This window comes from Balaenoptera physalus (assembly GCF_965194825.1).
Source record: "Balaenoptera physalus genome assembly, chromosome: 16".
Classification (NCBI taxonomy): domain Eukaryota; kingdom Metazoa; phylum Chordata; class Mammalia; order Artiodactyla; family Balaenopteridae; genus Balaenoptera; species Balaenoptera physalus.
The window spans coordinates 16,667,916-16,685,918 of NC_138898.1; the positions used below are offsets into that span (position 1 = coordinate 16,667,916).

An 18,003-nucleotide genomic window follows, 5' to 3' on the forward strand; every position below is an offset into this window, starting at 1 on the left:
TGAAGCAGGGTGTGGATACCGGGCTGCCCAGACAGATGCCGTCCTGCGGTGAACTGAGACCGCAGCCCCCAGGGATGGTCACATGCCCCGTCCGATGGATCCCACTGCTGAAAACATCACTCCTTGATTTAGACCTCTCTAAATCAGGCACCTGCCCCTCTTCCGTCCCCAGGGACTCTTCCCGGCCACCAGTCAAGTGCCACAGTCTGTGCACTGGCCCATGACCAGGGTCCAGAGCCCAGGCTGGAACTGCTGCCTTGGCCTGGGGAAGTTAGGGCCACCGTGGCCAGAAGGTTCTGCCCAGCTGCCGGTCACTCCTTGTTTACCAGCCTGATCTGGGGGTGGGGCTCATCACAGGCCAGTTCAGCCAACCACGGCAAGGGCCAACCACTGCCCCCCCACCCCCGCCTTCCCCAAGTCCTCAGAGCTTTGTGAAACACCCACTGGGTACAGAGAAAACTGCCTCCAGCACATTGGGTCCCTGGGGGCAACAGAGTCCAGAGACCCAGGCCTGGGCTGTGCAGACAAGATTGCACTCTGAGGATGAGGGCCCCGGTCCCTGCATCCCTCAGGGCCCTAAGGACAGTCACCAGGCAAGCACTGTCACCAGGGAACCACGAGCAGGATCCAGGAGGAAGGTGGGGTCCAGAGCACAGGAGAAAGACAACTTTTATTCTTTCAAGAAAATGTACCAACGGGTTGAAGGAAGGAGCATGCTGGCCACATCCCCTGTCCTAAGCAGGGGTCTGAGATGAGGCCAGGCCTGACCAGGGCTTGGGAGAAGCTAACGGGGCTCCCTGTGGCACTGGGGGGAGGGCTGGGCCAGCTCAGAGGTGGGACTTTGTTCTGTTAGCACCAGGAACCGCCCGCAGCTGCAGCCGGACTCGGAGACAGGACAGTGGGTGGCCCTGCTCTGCCTCCACCTGAGCAGTCTGGGAAGGGGCCGGCGGCAGAAGGCTCCCTGCAGGCGGTCATCTTTGTGTGATTCTCAAATTCACAGCCTAGACTCGGCCCCCCAGCCCCTTGTAAACATGAGAATGGGCTCGTGACTGCCAAGCCCCTAAGACAAGATGAGGGTCCGAGATGTGTGGCTGGGCTTCAGGCGGCCCAGGAGCTGCCGGGCTTTCTCCTGCATGAAGAGCTGGTCCCTGGTCCCCCCACAGGCCACCATCTTCCAGGCGCTGGTCATCTGGGAGGAGGCAAAAGGGTTACCACCCAGGCAGGGGCAGCGTGCTCCCAGGGGAAGCCTGGCGACTCTGGTCGGGGAGGGGTGGGGACATTTCTATGACGCTCCCTCCCTCTAGAAGCCACAAGTCTTTCTGTGCTCACTGCACCTTCCTGGTGGACCTGCGAGTCCTCAGATGTAGAACAAGGAGGCTGGACCAGGACACAAGCCCCACCCTCCCCACCCCTACTACACGGCACCAGCCTCCGCATGAGGAAAAGCTACAGCCACGCAGGCTGGTGAGGAGCAGAGAGGGATTGACCCGTGCAGATGGTGAGAGGAGCAGGCAGGGCACCCCTGCCTTCAAGGACAGAAGTCACAGAGACAACGTCTTAATTACGAGTGAGACCACATCATGAAGGAGGGGCTTTGTGGAGGGGGTGGTCTCTAGTACACAGATTCCCTGAGGGAGTGACGTCTGGACAGAGATGTGAAGCCTAAGTTAATCAGGCAGAGGCAAAAGCCTGTGCAAAGGCCCTGAGGTGTGAAGCGCACAGAGCAAGGGACCAAGGAGGATGCACTCACGGGGGCAGGAATCAGAAAGTGGCCTCGGGGCTTCTGGGCCGCCGGCTTCTCGGGCTTGGCCTGCAGGAAGCCCTCGTTGAGCAGGCTGCTGTCCTCTCTGCTGCCCGACGGGGTGAGGCCGGAGGAGCCTGGCGGGATGTTGGTTGGCTGAAACCAAAACCAAATCGAAGGCTCAACATTTTGCCATGAGCTCTTTGTGGGAAGGAGAAAACGAAACAGCAGGTACATCCCAGCACCACCATCTCTGTTAGGATCTTGGGCAGGATATTACTTCTTTAAGCCTCAGTTTCCTCTTCCAGATGGGAATTCATTTAAAGATTCAGTAGGAAAACAGCTGTAAAGTGCCTGTTTCAGAGCCTGGCACCTAGTAAACGCCCAATAATGCTGGTTCCTTTTTACATGAATCTGGTTCCTCCCCATCCCAGGTGGATACGAAGATGCTCCAGCTTCTCCTGGGACCAGAAACACCCACAGAGGTGCCTGCGTCGACTAGAACTCACTGGGAGCTGCACAAAGCACCCCAGGACTCCCGGACAGGCCTTTACCCTCCTAACAGCCTACTGGGCTCAGTGCCCTCATTACAGGCAAGAACCTGAGGCTCAGGGACCTAAGAGACACCAGAGACCAGGGCCCGGTGTCAGGACTCACCCTAGGCCCCCCACTCCACCTCCTCTGTTCTTAACCACTTGCCCTTTTTCTCTTTCTGCTAATTATTTTACTTGCCCAAGGCGATGCTGGCTGCAGGTCTGGCTGGCAGGGATGCCTGGCCAAAGGGAGGTTTGCCTGCAAGGGCTATGAGAGCAGCAGGCGCGCCTGCAGGATCTGGTCAGGCACTCCTGTCTCGTGAGCTCTGCCACAGCCCTCACTGTCTGCTACCAGCGGAAGACGGGCTCAGCCCACTGTCTGCTGCAAGGGATCAATAGCATGGCATGGTTTCTGCGGCCCAGCCTCTGTGTAGGCAGCAGCCCCCTTGCTGGAGGTTGGCCTGGGAACTGGGAAGCACCCATGCCAGAGCTGAGGTGCCCCAATCCCCTGGCTATGCCCTGAGGCACGTCACTGACCCTCTCCTGGGTCACCCTCAGGAGCAGAACGCAAGGGAAGGCGCTGGGGACTCAGAAACCACGGCTGTCAAACGTGTTCTAGCAATGCAACTCTTGCCAAATAAACCTTTCTGTGAAAGACACAAGCAGGGCTGTCTGAAGCCAGGGGGGTGCTGCCCAGTTGCCCCCTCCCTGCTGAGCCCGGCACGTGGAAGCCCAGCCCGAGAATCACCAGACTCCACCTCCAGGGTCCTCTCCAGGCTAAAGGGCTCAAGAGGTGAAGGCCCCCAGGGAGACTCCATCCCCCCAGCCTCCTGCAGCTCGGGTGGGGAGTAGCAGGTGGCCTCACAGGATGGCTTCTCTCCCAGACCCCTTACCAAGGGCAGAGCCTTGGGCAGCGCGGACATCATCAGCTTCATGTCCTCATCCACGATGTCAAGGGCCAGGGACTTGCGGACTTTCTTGATGGGGCTTCGCCGCAGCTGGGGGAGGAGGAGGTGCTTAGGGCAGGCGTTTGGATTCCCCCGGGTCACCACCAGCGCCTGATGACGCCGGCCCCAGCTGCCCTGGTCACAGAACCAGGCCCTGGTGCAGGGGAGTCCTTGAGCATGCCCGGCTGGCGAGGATTTTCTGGAGGGGGCATGGGGGACCAGGACACTTTGGCCCCGCTGCAGACTCTGCCCACAGGGCAGACTGTCCTGCCAGATGCTCAGTGTTGGTACTGAGGACACCAACGCCACCCTCCACCCAACCTCATCCCCAAAGGGACCAAGCGCAGCCCCCAAGTCTCTACTGCACGAAACGCTCCCCTAAACAGCCAAGTTACAGCTAAAACACCTACCTGCCGGTGAGTGACATGGAGACGTGGGACCCCACGGGACACAGGCGTTACAGGAATGCTCAGCCCCACCCCCGCACTTCCTATAAGCAGGCCAGGGGTCAGCTCCAATGTCAGGGAGGGGCTCTGAGACTAGTACTCACCCCCCAACCCAGCACTGTGCCCCAAACAGGTGCCACCACGGCTCAGAACCACCTTCGGACACAGAGAGGCCAGAGAGGGTCCCGGCCATGCTCTACGTACAGGCCCAGGGGCCCAGCCCAGTGGGTCCCTCCCAGCCTGGCCACCCACCTTCGCACCCACCCTCCACCCCGGCACACTCCCATCTTCCCTGCTCCCCAGGAGAGCACCTAGGAAGAAAGGGGCACAAAGACAGAGGGGACATGGAGCCACCTGCTGTTGGGAAACCCCACACGCCAGGCGGTGGGAGAGCTTGTCCAGTATGGCCCGGCCCTGCCCAGAGCAGCTCCCCACCTCACTGGAGCCCACTGTCCCCCACCTGCTCGTGCAGCCAGGACACCTGGCTGGCTCCATACCAAGGATTGCCCTTGAAATCCTCTTTGTGCCCTTTCTACCCGCTTAACACCGTACGTATCGAGTCACTAGGGTGTTTGCTGTTTCCACCCACTGAACTCCTGGAGGGAGCGACCACTCTGGGTCATACTCACTGTTCTGCCGCCCCACCCAGCCCAGAGCCCACTTCAGAGGGGTCCAAACAATGCTGAATAACTAAGGCACCAGTTCAAAGGGGAAGAGGGAAGGGTCCCAGGCACCAAGGCCTTACATTGGTTGGTTTCACGGACAACCACGCCGCAGGAATAAAGAGCCAGGGCCACAGTTCCACTTCCCCCCGGTGCCTTACGTCTACCAGACCCGCTCCCCGCTCCGCCAGCCACTCACCCCAGCCTTCCTCTTCTGCTTCTCGGGCCTCACTTCGTCCTCAATGATGAGCTCGATGCCGGCCTCGGAGCGTAGCACCTCCTTCAAGTCCTCCTCCAGGTGCGGGGTCTGGGGCTACGGGCAGGGATGTGAGTGAGGCCCTGCACCCAGGCCGTAGGGCACAGGCAGAGCCTGCTCACGGGAGCGGCGGGGCAGACCCAGGCAACGCAGGGAGGAGGCCCAGTGCCGGGACACTGGCCTCACACACAGTACCCATGGCCACTAACTGTCCTGCCTGGGACACTGGCCTCAGCTCACTGAGGGCCGCACAGGCCCGGAGTGTCCCCACTTGACCACAGCCAACCTCACACAACCCGGGGAAATAGCTGTCATCTTCCACAAGGTAGAATCGGAGGCTCAGAGAGGGCGAGACCCCAGCCCAAGGCCACAGAGCTGTGAGGTTAGAACCTGGATGCACTCAAAACCCTAACTCCTTCACCCCTCGGTCCCACACTAACGGGGACGTTGACTCCATTTCCCTTTCTCCAGCCTGGGGGCTCAGGCGGCAGAGACCAGGGGAGGGAGAGAGCTACTGAGCAGCAGGTGTAGGGTACAGTAACACCCGAGAAGTCGCTCTAAAAGCCCCCATGTGGGCTTCCCTGGTGGTGCAGTGGTTAAGAATCCGCCTGCCAGTGCAGGGGACACGGGTTCGAGCCCTGGTCCGGGAAGATCCCACACGCCACGGAGCAACTAAGGCCGGGCGCCACAACTACTGAGCCTGCGTGCCGCAACTACTGAAGCCCATGCGCCTAGAGCCCGTGCTCCACAACAAGAGAAGCCACCACAATGAGAAGCCCGCGCACCGCAACGAAGAGTAGCCCCCGCTCGCCGCAACTACAGAAAGCCCGCGTGCAGCAACGAAGACCCAACGCAGCCAAAAATAAATTAATTAATACATAAATTTATTTAAAAAAAAAAAAAAGTAAAAAAATAAAAGCCCCCATGTGCTTGAACTATCGCTGCCAAGGGCAGATTCACCCTCCAGCCGTGCCTGGAGAGCATGCAGACCTCTTAGTATCTGGGAGCCGAACCCCACTCAGACAGGAAAGGGCAGTGCTGACTGGGGCCTGGCCTGGGGCCTGTGCAACTCCACCAGCTGCATCCCAGGATGGGGAGACCATGGCCCCACCACCCAGACCCCACGTGGTGAGCACGGAGGGGAGCTCGCTGCAGGCTTTGTCCACAGGCAAACGCTTCTCCACAACCTGCCTTTCTCCCACCTTCAGCTGGTTTCTAAGACACAGCCTATTTCGGAAAACCCGGGGTGCCAGCTCTCTCTTTTGCCCTTGGGGAAAGCAGGACCATCCCATGAACTGGGAAGAGTCAGGGGAGAAGGGCCATTCTCACACTGCTGGGGAAGCACCCCAGGAGGTGTCTCCTCACTGGCTAGCCATCTCCATCCAGCCCACCCATGAGTGCTTTCCCGTGTTTTGCAAAGGACGGGCAGCTGGTCAAAAGGCTTAGGTTTGAGGAGCAATTCGCCACTTTCCTGAACCAGCCCCAGCGCCCGAGCAAGTCCTTCTCCGTCCCAACTCCTGCCCATGTTCTGCTTGGCATGGCCAGGTGCTGAGTATTTAGTCATTTATGCATTTACATGCCGATTGCCAGCTTCCACCACCCCAAACTCCCAGCTTCACCAGGACGCCACCATGGCTCCAGCACCCAGCACTGCCTGGCACGTGGCAGCTGCTCAGGAGATGTCTGATGAACTGGTAACTCCACCTCGGGGGCCCCATTTATAAAACTAGGGTATCTGCAACTTCTCAGGGCTGCTGGGAGAATCTAATGAGATCTCAGAGGGACAGGGCCCTGTGAACTGTAAATGGCTGGAGGACCAGCCCGGCCATACCACGTACCAGGGGCTTTAGTGGTCCGTACTTCTCCAGGGCGTTCTTGAACGGGGTCGGTGTGTGAGGAGTGCTGTCCCTGGAGTACTTCTGATCTGGGGTTACAAACCTGCCGGGGACAGAAGAGGAGGCTTCACGACGGGGCTGGGGGCAGACACCAGCTGCCCTGCTGCAGGCTGCCCGTGATTCCCACACCGCCCTCCACCGGACCTCTGGCCTCAGCAGCAGGGAGGCAACCCCCGGCCACAGTCTCTTCCCATCACACTTGCCCACCCACCCACCTCCCCACCCGCAAAGGGAGTTACAGGGGCTGAGAGGAAGGGCTATCCTCAGAAACGGGAAAGAACAGGGAAGAGTCTGAGAGGGTCCAGCACACCAGAAAGGCTGGAAGAACGACTGAGAAGGCTGCTGTCACTAGGATTCTCCATAAAACAAGGCCGGCCTGTGGCCACACTGCAGAACCAGCGAGAGAAGGGGGAGGCGAGGAAGGTGGGGATCCAGGAAGACCGCATCCCTCTCCAACCTCTCTCCGGAGAAGCAGCGACTCCTTTTGCGATTCCAGCTGTCTGTTTAAGAACTTCAAGTCCAGGATTTTGGCTTGAATAGAGAATCATTTCTCATGAAACGTATCTAAGTATCAATTCTTTTTCTTGGTTCCAGCATATGTTTAAGAGCTTAGATTTGAAGTCCAAGATTTTGGCTTGAAGGGAGAATCATTTCTCATGAAGCCTACTTATGTTAAATGTTAGATCAACTCTTGACAGACTGACTTCTGACCAAGCAATTCATACATCTTTTCTGAAATTACATATCATTACAAGAACTAAAACTCCTGAACTGATTCCTGAATTACAACTTTACTGCTGAAACATAAATAGCAATGCCTCTCCCCCGGCACATGTAACAAGCAGAAGACCAGTTAAGTAACTCTCTCTACCTGGAATTCAAGAGTCACGATGGCACAAGGAAGGAAACTTATTGTGAAAGCACCTCCATAGAAGCAGGTAAGCAACCTGTACAGGTTGAAGGTGAAACGCTGTGCTTCATACGCACGGGAGGTGGGGCACGGCCATCCCTCCTGACTAAGCACCAGAGAGACGGAGAGAACTGGGGGCCCTTCTGTCCTTCACGTAGGGCTACTCAAACACAGTGGATCTGCACTTGAAACTTATAAAGGATGCAGAGATTAAATTTTTCGTGGCAATGTGGACTCTCTCCATTTCTGAGATTAGAAAACCATCAAGTTAAAAAACAAAAACCGGGGAATTCCCTAGCGGTCCAGTGGTTAGAATTCTGCGTGCTTTCACTGCCGAGGGCGCAGGTTCAATCCCTGGTCAGGGAACTAAGATTCCTCAAGCCATGCGGCGTGGCCAAAAAAAAGAAAAAAAAAAAAAAAAAAAAGAAAGAATTAGAACAGAGGTGAAGCAGCAGACTATCCTGACGGAAGTGAAGAGGTGTGGTGACCAGGAGGAGGCTGCCTTCCTGTAACAGAGTCTCAGGTGGTTTTCCAAGGGGTCCCTGCCCCAGAGAACCTTCTCCGCCAGGCCGGCCACTGTTTGGGGAGGGGCAGGCCCAGCGCAGGTGCGGCGGGGGCACAGCACTCACGCAGCGTGTTTCTGGTGCAGGGGCGTCTTATCCCGGTGCAGCGGCGTGGTGACCACCACCTTCTGGCTGCACACGGGGGTGGAGGTCAGCGAGGGGCTCTCCAGCTCTAGTGTGTCCTGTTTGTTCCAGAAGTTCAGAAACTGCCAGGAAGACCAAGGAAACAAGATAAGGTGATGACCTAAGAGCCCACCGGCAGGCGCCAGGGAGCACAGGCCAGGACAGATGGGCAGGGACCCATTGAGCAGGTCCGTGTAGACCCCAGGCTGGGCATCACCCAATCCTCGCTTTGCCGGGATGACGGGAGGGCCATCCCCCACCCCCACGCGCTGATGACAGTGTACTTAAGGCAAAGAAAGCTGACTGAGGGCAGCTCCTTTTCAGAAGAAAAAAAAAAGTAGCTCTTAAATGAACTGCAACAGACAGGTCAGTGATGATGGAGATGGTGACATCAACACTTAGACACACCCTCTCACACCAGAGCTGAGCACTGCACACTGAGAATTTCAAATAGTTTTCACAGATCCTCTGAAATGTAAAGATTACGATCCCCCTTTACAGATAAGAGAGGTTTGGATTCTTGCGCTGAGTGCTAGAGGCGCTGAGTGCTAGAGGCGGGACTCAAACCCAGATCTGAAGCACCACCCTCTCCCCTCTGCCCTGAAGGTGCGCTTGGCAGCCCAGGGCCACCTGCAGCCCTCAGGCCCACTGCCCTCTGCAGGGTCCCTGGGCAGGGCAGCTGCACCCAGTCACCCTGGGCTGCTCTCTGGGCAGCTCCAGCCCTGCTGTCTTCCTTCTCCAGCCAGCAGCCCTCATGGGAGGCCTGCTATGGGCTAAACCGTTTTCTCCCCAAATTCACATATTTACACCATAACTCCCAGCACCTCAGGCTGTGACTGTATTTGGAGATGGGCCTTTAGAGAGGTGATTATGGTAAAATTAGGCCACATGGGTGGGCCCTGATCCAATAAGATTGGTTTCCTTAGAAGAAGTTTACAAAAGAAGAAGAGATTATAAGAGAAAAGAGATTAGGACACAGACACTGAAGGAAGACCAAGTGAAGACACAGAGAGGAGATTACCACGTAGAAGCCAGAGACCGCAGAGGAAACCAATCCTGCTCACACCCTGATCTTGGACTTCTAGACTCCAGAACTAAGAAAATGAATCTGCTATTCCAGTCCCCCTGTGTGCAGTTCTTTGTCATGGCAGCCTCAGTGAACTAACACAGGGCACCTTGCAGAAACACCACCAGACATCCCGACACATAGGCCTGGCCTCAGTCCCTCTACAGCAGAGGGTGGCCTCTGGAAACGTGCCACCACTGGGCCTCATTCTCTCGCGTCCCCACAGGAGGGAGGAGACCCTTGAGACCCAAAGCCTCTGCCCGCCCCCCTCCTGCCCTGGGCCTGCCTCTTGCCCACCCCTCCAGTCCATCCCCCACCCCACAGCCCCCAGCGCAGTGGATACCCCCTAGCTGTACCCAGGACCTTCCGAGGCCCCAGCCCCCATCCCTCAACCCTTCTCCTGCCCCCCATCACTCCTCCTGCCCCCCATCACTCCTCCTGCCCCCATCACTCCTCCTGCCCCCATCACTACTCCTGCCCCCCATCACTCCTCCTGCCCCCATCACTCCTCCTGCCCCCATCACTCCTCCTGCCCCCATCACTCCTCCTGCCCCCATCACTCCTCCTGCCCCATCACTCCTCTTGCCCCATCATTCCTCCTGCCCCCATCATTCCTCCTGCCCCCATCACTCCTCCTGCCCCCCATCACTCCTCCTGTCCCCCATCAGTCCTCTTGCCCCCGTCACTCTTCCTGCCCCCCATCCATGAGTCCTAGCTCTGGACTTCACACCATACTCTGCTCTCCCCTTGACTCCAAGCCTATATTCAAGCCGATCAATCAACAAACCCCACCTGAGACACCACTCTCTGAGTGCCTCCCTCACCTCTAGGAAAGACAGGGCCCTCCAGGCTCCCCCCAACACTGTGTCTATTACAAACAGAGCCTGGGAAGCAGTACTCAACACGACAAGCTCTCATCAACTCAGTAACTGCTCCTCCCACAGCCCTTTCCTCAGGACATTCTGACCACCAAGTCCCCCACCCCAGCGATCCTCTCCACGGGCAGGGCTGTCATCGGCCCCTTCGCTCCCCAGGGCTGGCAAATCTGCTATAAAACCGGTGCTCAGTAAACCCACTCTTTTAAGACACACTGAGTCCTCTTCCCTTCCTGGTCCGTTTATCACCCTCTGCCCCCAGCTCCAGCAATCCCCCTGCTCATAGAAGCCTGCCTGGCTGACACCCTTCCCCGACTAGATGCACCCGAAGTACCATAAGCCGCCTTTTCCACTCCGTTCATCACGTTTCTTTGGGTCCTTTTTTATTAACTGGTCTTCCCATCAGCACGGACGCTTCATGAGGGCAGGGCCAGGCCTGTTTCTGCCCTCCAGGGTCCCCAGCACTGGGCACCGGGGGCTGTCACCCGCGCCCAGAGATCAGTCGGGGTGGGGTCCACGCACCTGGGAGGGCGAGAAGGGCAGGGTCTTGACGGGCGTGCTCTTCGGGGTGAGGCTGTTGCAGGAGTCCAGGAAGGACAGGCTGGCGCTGTTCTCCGTGACAGGTGACAGGGCGACTCGCCTCTTCTTCTGCCGCTTGAGCACCGAGGGCGGTGTGCTGATGCCCGAGCCCCCCACGTCAGTGCTGGGGGAGATGGGGATCAGCTCGCCCCGGCTGCTCCGGCTCAGGTCCGAGATGGTGTGGCCGTCCAGGCGGTACTCGGTCACGCTGGGCACAGCGGCGGCAGGCTGGCGGGTTGGCGGGGCCTGCTGCTGCTGCTGCTGCTGCTGCGATGGATGGGGCTGCACCGGGCTGCCGCCAACGCTGCCCTCTGCGGATGGCTCCTCGGGGAGGTCAAACTTACTCAGGTCACACCAAGCATCGGGGTCCTGCCCAGAGAGGGGGTTTAGGAAGAACTGCAACGGCTCTGCTTTTCTACCGGTTGATATACCACAGGGCTCATTCGTTAAAGGAAAGTACACAGGCCTCAAGCATGATCCCACAGGGACTTCCCTGGTGGTCCAGTGGTTAAGACTCCACGCTTCCACTGCACGGGGCACGGGTTCGTTCCCTGGTCAGGGAACTAAGATCCCGCAAGCCGCATGGCCCAGCCAAAAAAAAAAAAAAAGTATGATCCCACAGCCCAGGAACGATCGCCCTTAACATTGTCTTGCCTTTCCTCAGATTCTTCTATGTCTTTGTATCTGTACTTGGAGACGTAACTGAAGCCATGTCGTGCCTATGGCTGCTTGCTGTTATTTACAAAAATGTCCTGTGCGTTTTTAAGATATACAAAAAGCACAAAGAAACATACAAAGAAAACTCACATGCCCATCAATAAGCCTAAGAAATAAAACCTTATCACTAAAGCTCCAGGTCCACCTGGCACATCCTCTGCCTGCATGCAGGAAATCACTACCTCAATTTGGTATTTACCATCTTTATGCATTTGTTTATCAATTACCACTTACATGTGTCCCTAAATATTTAGTATTTTCAATGCTTCTAACTTTAGTACAAATCATTTCTATTTAACTTCTTTTTTCCATTTAAAGTTTCAGTAAAGCTGGAATAATGATTGCACCTCATTCTATTACCTATGAGTTTAATATTTACTATCAATATTAGTTATTATAGTGAAAAAAGGTCAACTTTTAACAATTTTAATGGCTGTAAAATATACCACCATTTGAACATGTTACATAATTATCCCCTTTCTATAGGACATTAGGTTTTTCCCCCTAATTCTTAAAAATTAAAAATAGCATCTTTATGAACATCTTGGATGTAAATCTTCTCCTGCGTTTGTAGCTATTTCCTTAACAGAGAACTGGAAGTGAGGCTTTGGGCCCAAGGCCGTGAGCAGGTTGAAGGGTCTTGATTTGCCAGCCACGTACCCAGAGAGGAGGCACCACTGGGCTCCATGAGCCTGTCAATCACAGCACCTCCTTGGGTGCGTCACCTACACTGTTTCCAACCCCACAGACACCCTGCTAGAGAAGCATTACTTTCCCCTCTCATACTGAGGAAGCCAGGTCCGAGAGGGTGTGATCAGCCTGAGGTCACTAAGTTTCCAAGAGCAATTCTAAGACGCACGCCCAGGTCTTTCTGCCTTTGCCCAGTAAATTACAACCCAGCCCAAGGGCTTCTGGATACAGAAGTTTCCACTGGTCCCTGGAGGTCTGGCCCTCAATGGACTGAGACCCTAGTGGTGATTTCTGGTCCTTAGAGCTCACAGAAGCCTGGCTCAAGTTCATTGCTAAGGGTGGAGGCCGGCTCAGAGCTGTGCTGTCTCCAGGCATTCCTCCCAGCAGCCAACCCCAACCTCGGAGAGGCCCTGGAATGGATGGCATCTAACAGACCGGAGCACATGCTACAAGGACTGCCCGGAGGGACAGACGGCAGTGTTTCTGCAACCACTATCACTCCCCATCAGTCGCTGAAGGTCATCGTGGAGAGAGCTGGAGCTCGGCACTCACCAGCTGTGTGACGCTGGACAAGCCTCCTAACCTCTCTGAGCTTGAGCTGAGTCCACCACCCACTTCACAGGCTGTTAAAGAACTAAGAGCATATAGAGAGGTAGCAAGTACCAAGCCTGGCACACGGCAGGCACTCAAATGTTAGAAACTATCATTACAAAAGAAGCACCGGGCCTGGCATACAGCGGGCGCTCAAGAGAGCAGTCTGAGGGTGGACGGAGGCAACACCGTGAAGCACCAGCAGTGCAGAGTGGGCCCACTCTCATCTCAGCCCTTCCTCAGAGCCCAAAAGAGGGACAGCCCACAGTGGCCCCGGGGCTATTTGCTGAACAGACTGACACACGCATCGCTACTCTGAAATCCCTTGTAGTGAAGGGGACACCACAGTCCCAGCCACTAGGGGCAAGAGGTGAGACCCAGAGCCAGAGGGTCTGAGCAGACAGCCCACCTGAGAGCCACCCCACCATCCAAACGCTCACTGGGCAGGACAGTGGAGCACAGCATGATGGTTAAGACCTAGGCACCTTACTTGCTGTGTGACCTTTGACCTTTGGGTACACTTACTTGATCTCTCTGAGCCTCAGTCTCATCTGCAAAACACAGAAAGGACACCCCTCACAGGATACCGTGTGGACTATACATTAAGCCCACAGCCTGGTATTTAGCAAATGCTCAATAAACAGCGTCAATATTCTCAGCCAATAGGAGGAAGCCCAAGTGGGAAGGTGAGTGTGGGCGCTGCCCACTGGACCCCTCTACCCCTGGTCGCCGGCCTCTTGCCCACCACCTCCGAAAACCCACTTCACACCACAGGCCTGGCTGATGGACCCGGGAGGTCACACCAAGAAGTACACCCCCCACTGGGGTGCCTTCCCCAAAGGGGCACAATCCACAGCCAGCACGGCCCCAGGGGCTGCTCTACCTGAGTAACCAGGACCCACTCACCACTGTAGCCCCAAACCCTGGCCCTTCCCAGGGTCCTCTCTAGGGACACCCAACCACCTGTGCTGCCACAGACACCAATGCCCACCGGGGTTGTGTTATCGCTTCCAACACCCTCCCCCGTCACCCCTGAGGACTCTTGTAGCGCTTCCACCGAGAGCCCTCCCACCCCACCCTGCGCTGTACAGGTGAGGCAGGAGCTCCCCGAGGGCACGCGCTGCACAGCCACTATCTTGGTGTCACCAGGCCCTGGTGCTGGGCTGGGTACGCGGCACCAGCTCAGCCACGTGAGCGAGACAACGAACGGACGGGAGGACGGACGCCTACGGAGAGAAAGCGCTCCCTGCTGGGGGTGCTCGGGGCCCACTGGGAAGCGCCGTGACCAACATTACCGACTCGATCAAGTCCAGGGCTTCAGAGAGGCTGGACCCCACGGCAGGGATGAGGAGGTTGGCGGCCTCCACCACCCACTTGTAGGGCAGGCTGGTTTCCGGCGAGGAGCCCTCCTGGTCTTCACGCTTGGGGAAGTCCTCCAGGGGCTCTGGCGTCTGCACTCCGTCCAGCTCTGCGGGGACAGGCTCCTGCTCCTGGGAGGGGGCAGCCCCCGTGGCCTCCTCCTCACTGCTCTCCTCTTCCTTCAGGGCAGGGAACGCCGGGGGCCAGCTGGTCACGAGACCTCCCTGGTGGGCACAGGGCACGCGGTTTGGATTTTTCATTATGAGATATAAACCATGCCGTATTCCAGCTAACAGCGCACAACCCGAATCTAATAATAAGGAAGCTCAAGTGAACCCAAATTGAGAGACAGTCTGTAACATAACTAGCCCTACCTTACGCTTCAAAGACATCAGTATCGTGAAAGGCTAGGAAAGGCTGATGAACTATTCCAGATAAAATTAGATGAAAGACATATGACAACGAAACAGTGTCTAATCCTGGACTGGATCATGGGCAGGAAAAAATGGAATCTAGACGGTAGATTAGTCAAAAGTCCCACACCAATGTTAAATTCCAAGTGCGTACTGTCGTCACACAGGTGAATGTCCTTATTTTTAGGAAACACACACTCAAGTATTAAGAAATAAAAGGCACAATGTATGGAACCAACTCTCAAATAACTCAGGTTAAAAAAATATGCATATTGGAACTTCCCCGGTGGTCCAGTGGCTAAGACTCCAGGCTTCCACTGCAGGGGTCCTGGATCCGCATGCCACGGCCATTAAGTAAATAATTAACTACAGGGTCTTTAAAAAAAATAAATGTACATAGAGAAAGATAAAGCAAATCTGACAAATGTTAAAAATTAATGAACCCAGTAAAGGATATAGGTGAGCAGTCTTCTTTCAACTTTTCTGTATACTTAATATTATTTCGAAATGAAAGTTTGAAAAAGGAGTGGAGACTAATTTTGTGACAGAAAAAAAATAAAGAAAAAGAGGTAGATTGTTGTGGCAATCGCTCTCCTGGCAGAACCTCAGAAACAAGCTTGACTCGTTGACCGGACAGCCCCTGAGGAGCTTTGAAAACAGCACACGTGATTAACACAGGCCTGGTCGAGAGCGAGAAGCGGGGTCCCGTGTTAATGGGGGGAGAACACGGGCTCTGGATGCAGACAGAGCTTTGCCATTTCCCAGCTTGGGCAAGCTTGTGATGAGGGTCAGTTTCCTTGCCTAGAAAATGAGGACACTGAGGCTTACTGAGCAGGGAGGGTACGCAGATCAACAACTGTGTGAAAACCTTTCAACCTAATTAGTAGCTATTATTGCCACTGCCATCAAGGGAACAGAATGGAAATGGTTTGAGATATAAGCAAAGGAAGAAAAGGAGATAAGAGCAGATTGGATTAAACACTTATAACTGCTATAATTGGAGGGGAAGAATGCTATGAATACTATTTAAAAGCTACCAACATGTGATTCCCACTTCAGAAAACAGCCACTTTGAAAAAAGTTTGGCAATTTCTAATAAAATTCAGTACTTATCATTTATCATTGCAAGCATTGACTAGTGAGGTAGTCCCATCCACACAGAACAGGCAAACGTTTTCTGGCAGGCAATCTAGCAAAATGTATTAACGTCTATTTTGTCTTTTGGGGGCGGGGGGCCATGTCACGCAGCATGCGTGATCTTAGTGCCCTGATCAGGGAATCGAACCAGGCCCCCTGCACTGGAAGCGGGAGTCTTAACCACTGGCCCACCAGGGAAGTCCCTTAAAGTTTTTAAAGAATGTTATCTAGCTACCTTTAGGAATTTCCCAAGAGACAACTGAGCAAATAAGCAGTGATTTAGCTACAAGGACAACCATTAAAGTTTTGTTTCCAACAACAAAAAGTCAGGTGTAACCTTAATTAAATAAATTACCAGCAAAATAGAACCATTAAAATGACAGTGGAGAGGAGTTGGTGAGGCTGAAACCCACACTGTAACCTGACCTGTGTGCTCAGGATCAAGGTCTGGAGCTCCCCCTGGCCCAACAGGGCCAGCCTCCCAGACACAAAGCGTCAGGGGGGTGAAAACAGAGTCAAGGAAATGACTTTCAGCCAAGGAGGATTTTCAGAGACTACAGTCCACTCTGCCCTATCCTGAAAGATGACTTCTCCGTGTTTGCTGAAGCACATTGTTTCTCTCTGTGGCACGGATGCTTTTTATTTAATCAGAAGTAAAAGCCTGGAAAACATATTACTTAGGCATACAAGAAACTGAGAAGTGAATTCCTCTGGTTAGGGGATCCATGGGGAATCCAGACAGGAGGGAGAAGTCCTTTTACATTTCACTTTACAGCTTTTTCAACTGTTACCGCATAGATGCTCTCATATCTGGGAAGCAAGGAATAGTCTCTGAAGCGGAAAAATCCAGAAAGAGAGGCAAAAACACTATATAATGCTCCAGCAGGGTGTTGCAGAAGAACTGGAGCAGTGAACAGTTATAATCTGGCCAGCAGGAAAAGGAAAGGTGGAGTGTTAAGAACTATTCAATAGTTCACAATTACAGAAAAGATTGGAAAACAGCGTAGAGGAAGCGTGTCACCTGCCATGTACCCAGCAACGTCCCATCTTCATACTCCGACACATGTGCTTCAAATCTTTGTTTTTTAAGAATAAATCATATGAGATAGTTCAAAAATAACCATAAACACCCGAAACTACTATAATATTGTAAATCAACTATACTTCAATTTCAAAAAAGTATGCTCTGGAGTGTAGGATGGGAGATGTTAACAATTGTAAATGTAATACCATATGACTTCATTTATATGACTTTCTAGAAAATTATAGAGACAGCAAACAGATGAAGGGTGCCAGGGACTAAGGATGGGAGAAGGGCTGAAAAGAATATGGGGGGGTGACGGAGATGTTCTGTGTTGACTATGGTGGTGGCTACAGGACTGTTTAAAGCTGTCATGACTCAGACCTGCACATGAAACACTGAATTTTACTGCATGTGCTTGTACCTCAACAAATCTGATTTTTTTTAGAATTGCATATGTGCTTTTAGTATGAAAAGGCTGGAAAGAGCAACGGGTAGGAAGGAAACTGTTGAGGACAGGAGGAGGCTGAGGACCTCCCCACCTGACCCTTCTTCACCTGACGTCGGCTCTGGCATCCTGCATCTGTGGGCAGATGAGCACCAAGCATGGGCACAGGTGACACAGGGAAAGGCCCTCGTGAGAGACGTGAGGCCACAGTGAGAACCTCTTGCAGGATTAAGGAACAGCCACGGAACAGGTGAAAAAGGAGGAATAGGTGTTGATGAGACGGCATCAGATACACGTGAAAACAAACGCAACTAACCCAAGCCCAGTGGCCGAGCTGCCTGACACCCCCGCCCCACTCACCTGGCCTTCTGAGGCTGGGGCACTCTGGTGGCCGTCCTTGTCCTCCAGCTCCAGCAGCAAGTACATGGGGGGCTTGCTGTCTCTGGACTCACTCAGGAAGCCTCCCGTGTCCACCTTCCTCTTGATAGTGGAGTTCCAGTGATTCTTCACAGCATTGTCTGTCCTGCAGGGGCCAACCGGGGATCTTTGACCCCAGCACCGGGGCCCGTGCGCCACCGGGCGCGTCACTAGCCTCCCTGAGCTGAGCTCCCGCTTCTGTAAGTGAGGGTTCAACCTGAGGAGTTCTAAGCGCTCTTAGCTCTAAGATGAAGTCTGACATGCTTGCAGCCTGTAACGATTTACGGAAGATTTCCACACACCTCTGAGAAATAAGCAAAGGTCTTATTCAGCCTACAGAGTAAAATCCTAACACTGAAACATTCTGGGAACTCTCATTCCCTTTCCCACTCACTCTGCATTTGTAGAAACCGTAAGCAAGCTGCTGGCCGCTGGCCCCTGTCCTGAGACTCAGTGACCTGGAACACAAGCCCTGATCACGTCCCACAGACAGAAAATGGCCAAAGAGGGCACAGCCAGAGGACAGAGGATCCACTACTGACCACTCTGAGCCTTGGCTTTTTTATCTGGAGAATCAAAAGACTACTTCACTCTCCATCACTTGCTGAAGATTA

At 54.4% G+C, this 18,003-nt stretch overlaps 1 protein-coding gene across 1 annotated transcript in view; it reads right to left on the bottom strand.

The window, feature by feature from the left end:
• Positions 1-651: 651 nt before the first annotated feature.
• Positions 652-18,003, bottom strand: part of MYBL2 (MYB proto-oncogene like 2) — a 29,390-nt gene continuing 12,038 nt past the window's right edge. Inside the window, exons 6-14 of the mRNA XM_082430172.1 lie at positions 17,333-17,495; positions 13,890-14,177; positions 10,540-10,965; positions 8,020-8,159; positions 6,424-6,523; positions 4,529-4,642; positions 3,168-3,272; positions 1,751-1,897; positions 652-1,189 (exon numbers count right to left, since the gene is read on the bottom strand). Coding sequence (XP_082286298.1) covers positions 1,061-1,189; positions 1,751-1,897; positions 3,168-3,272; positions 4,529-4,642; positions 6,424-6,523; positions 8,020-8,159; positions 10,540-10,965; positions 13,890-14,177; positions 17,333-17,495 — 1,612 coding nt within the window. The 3' untranslated portion in view covers positions 652-1,060. The remainder of the gene's footprint in view (positions 1,190-1,750; positions 1,898-3,167; positions 3,273-4,528; positions 4,643-6,423; positions 6,524-8,019; positions 8,160-10,539; positions 10,966-13,889; positions 14,178-17,332; positions 17,496-18,003) is intronic.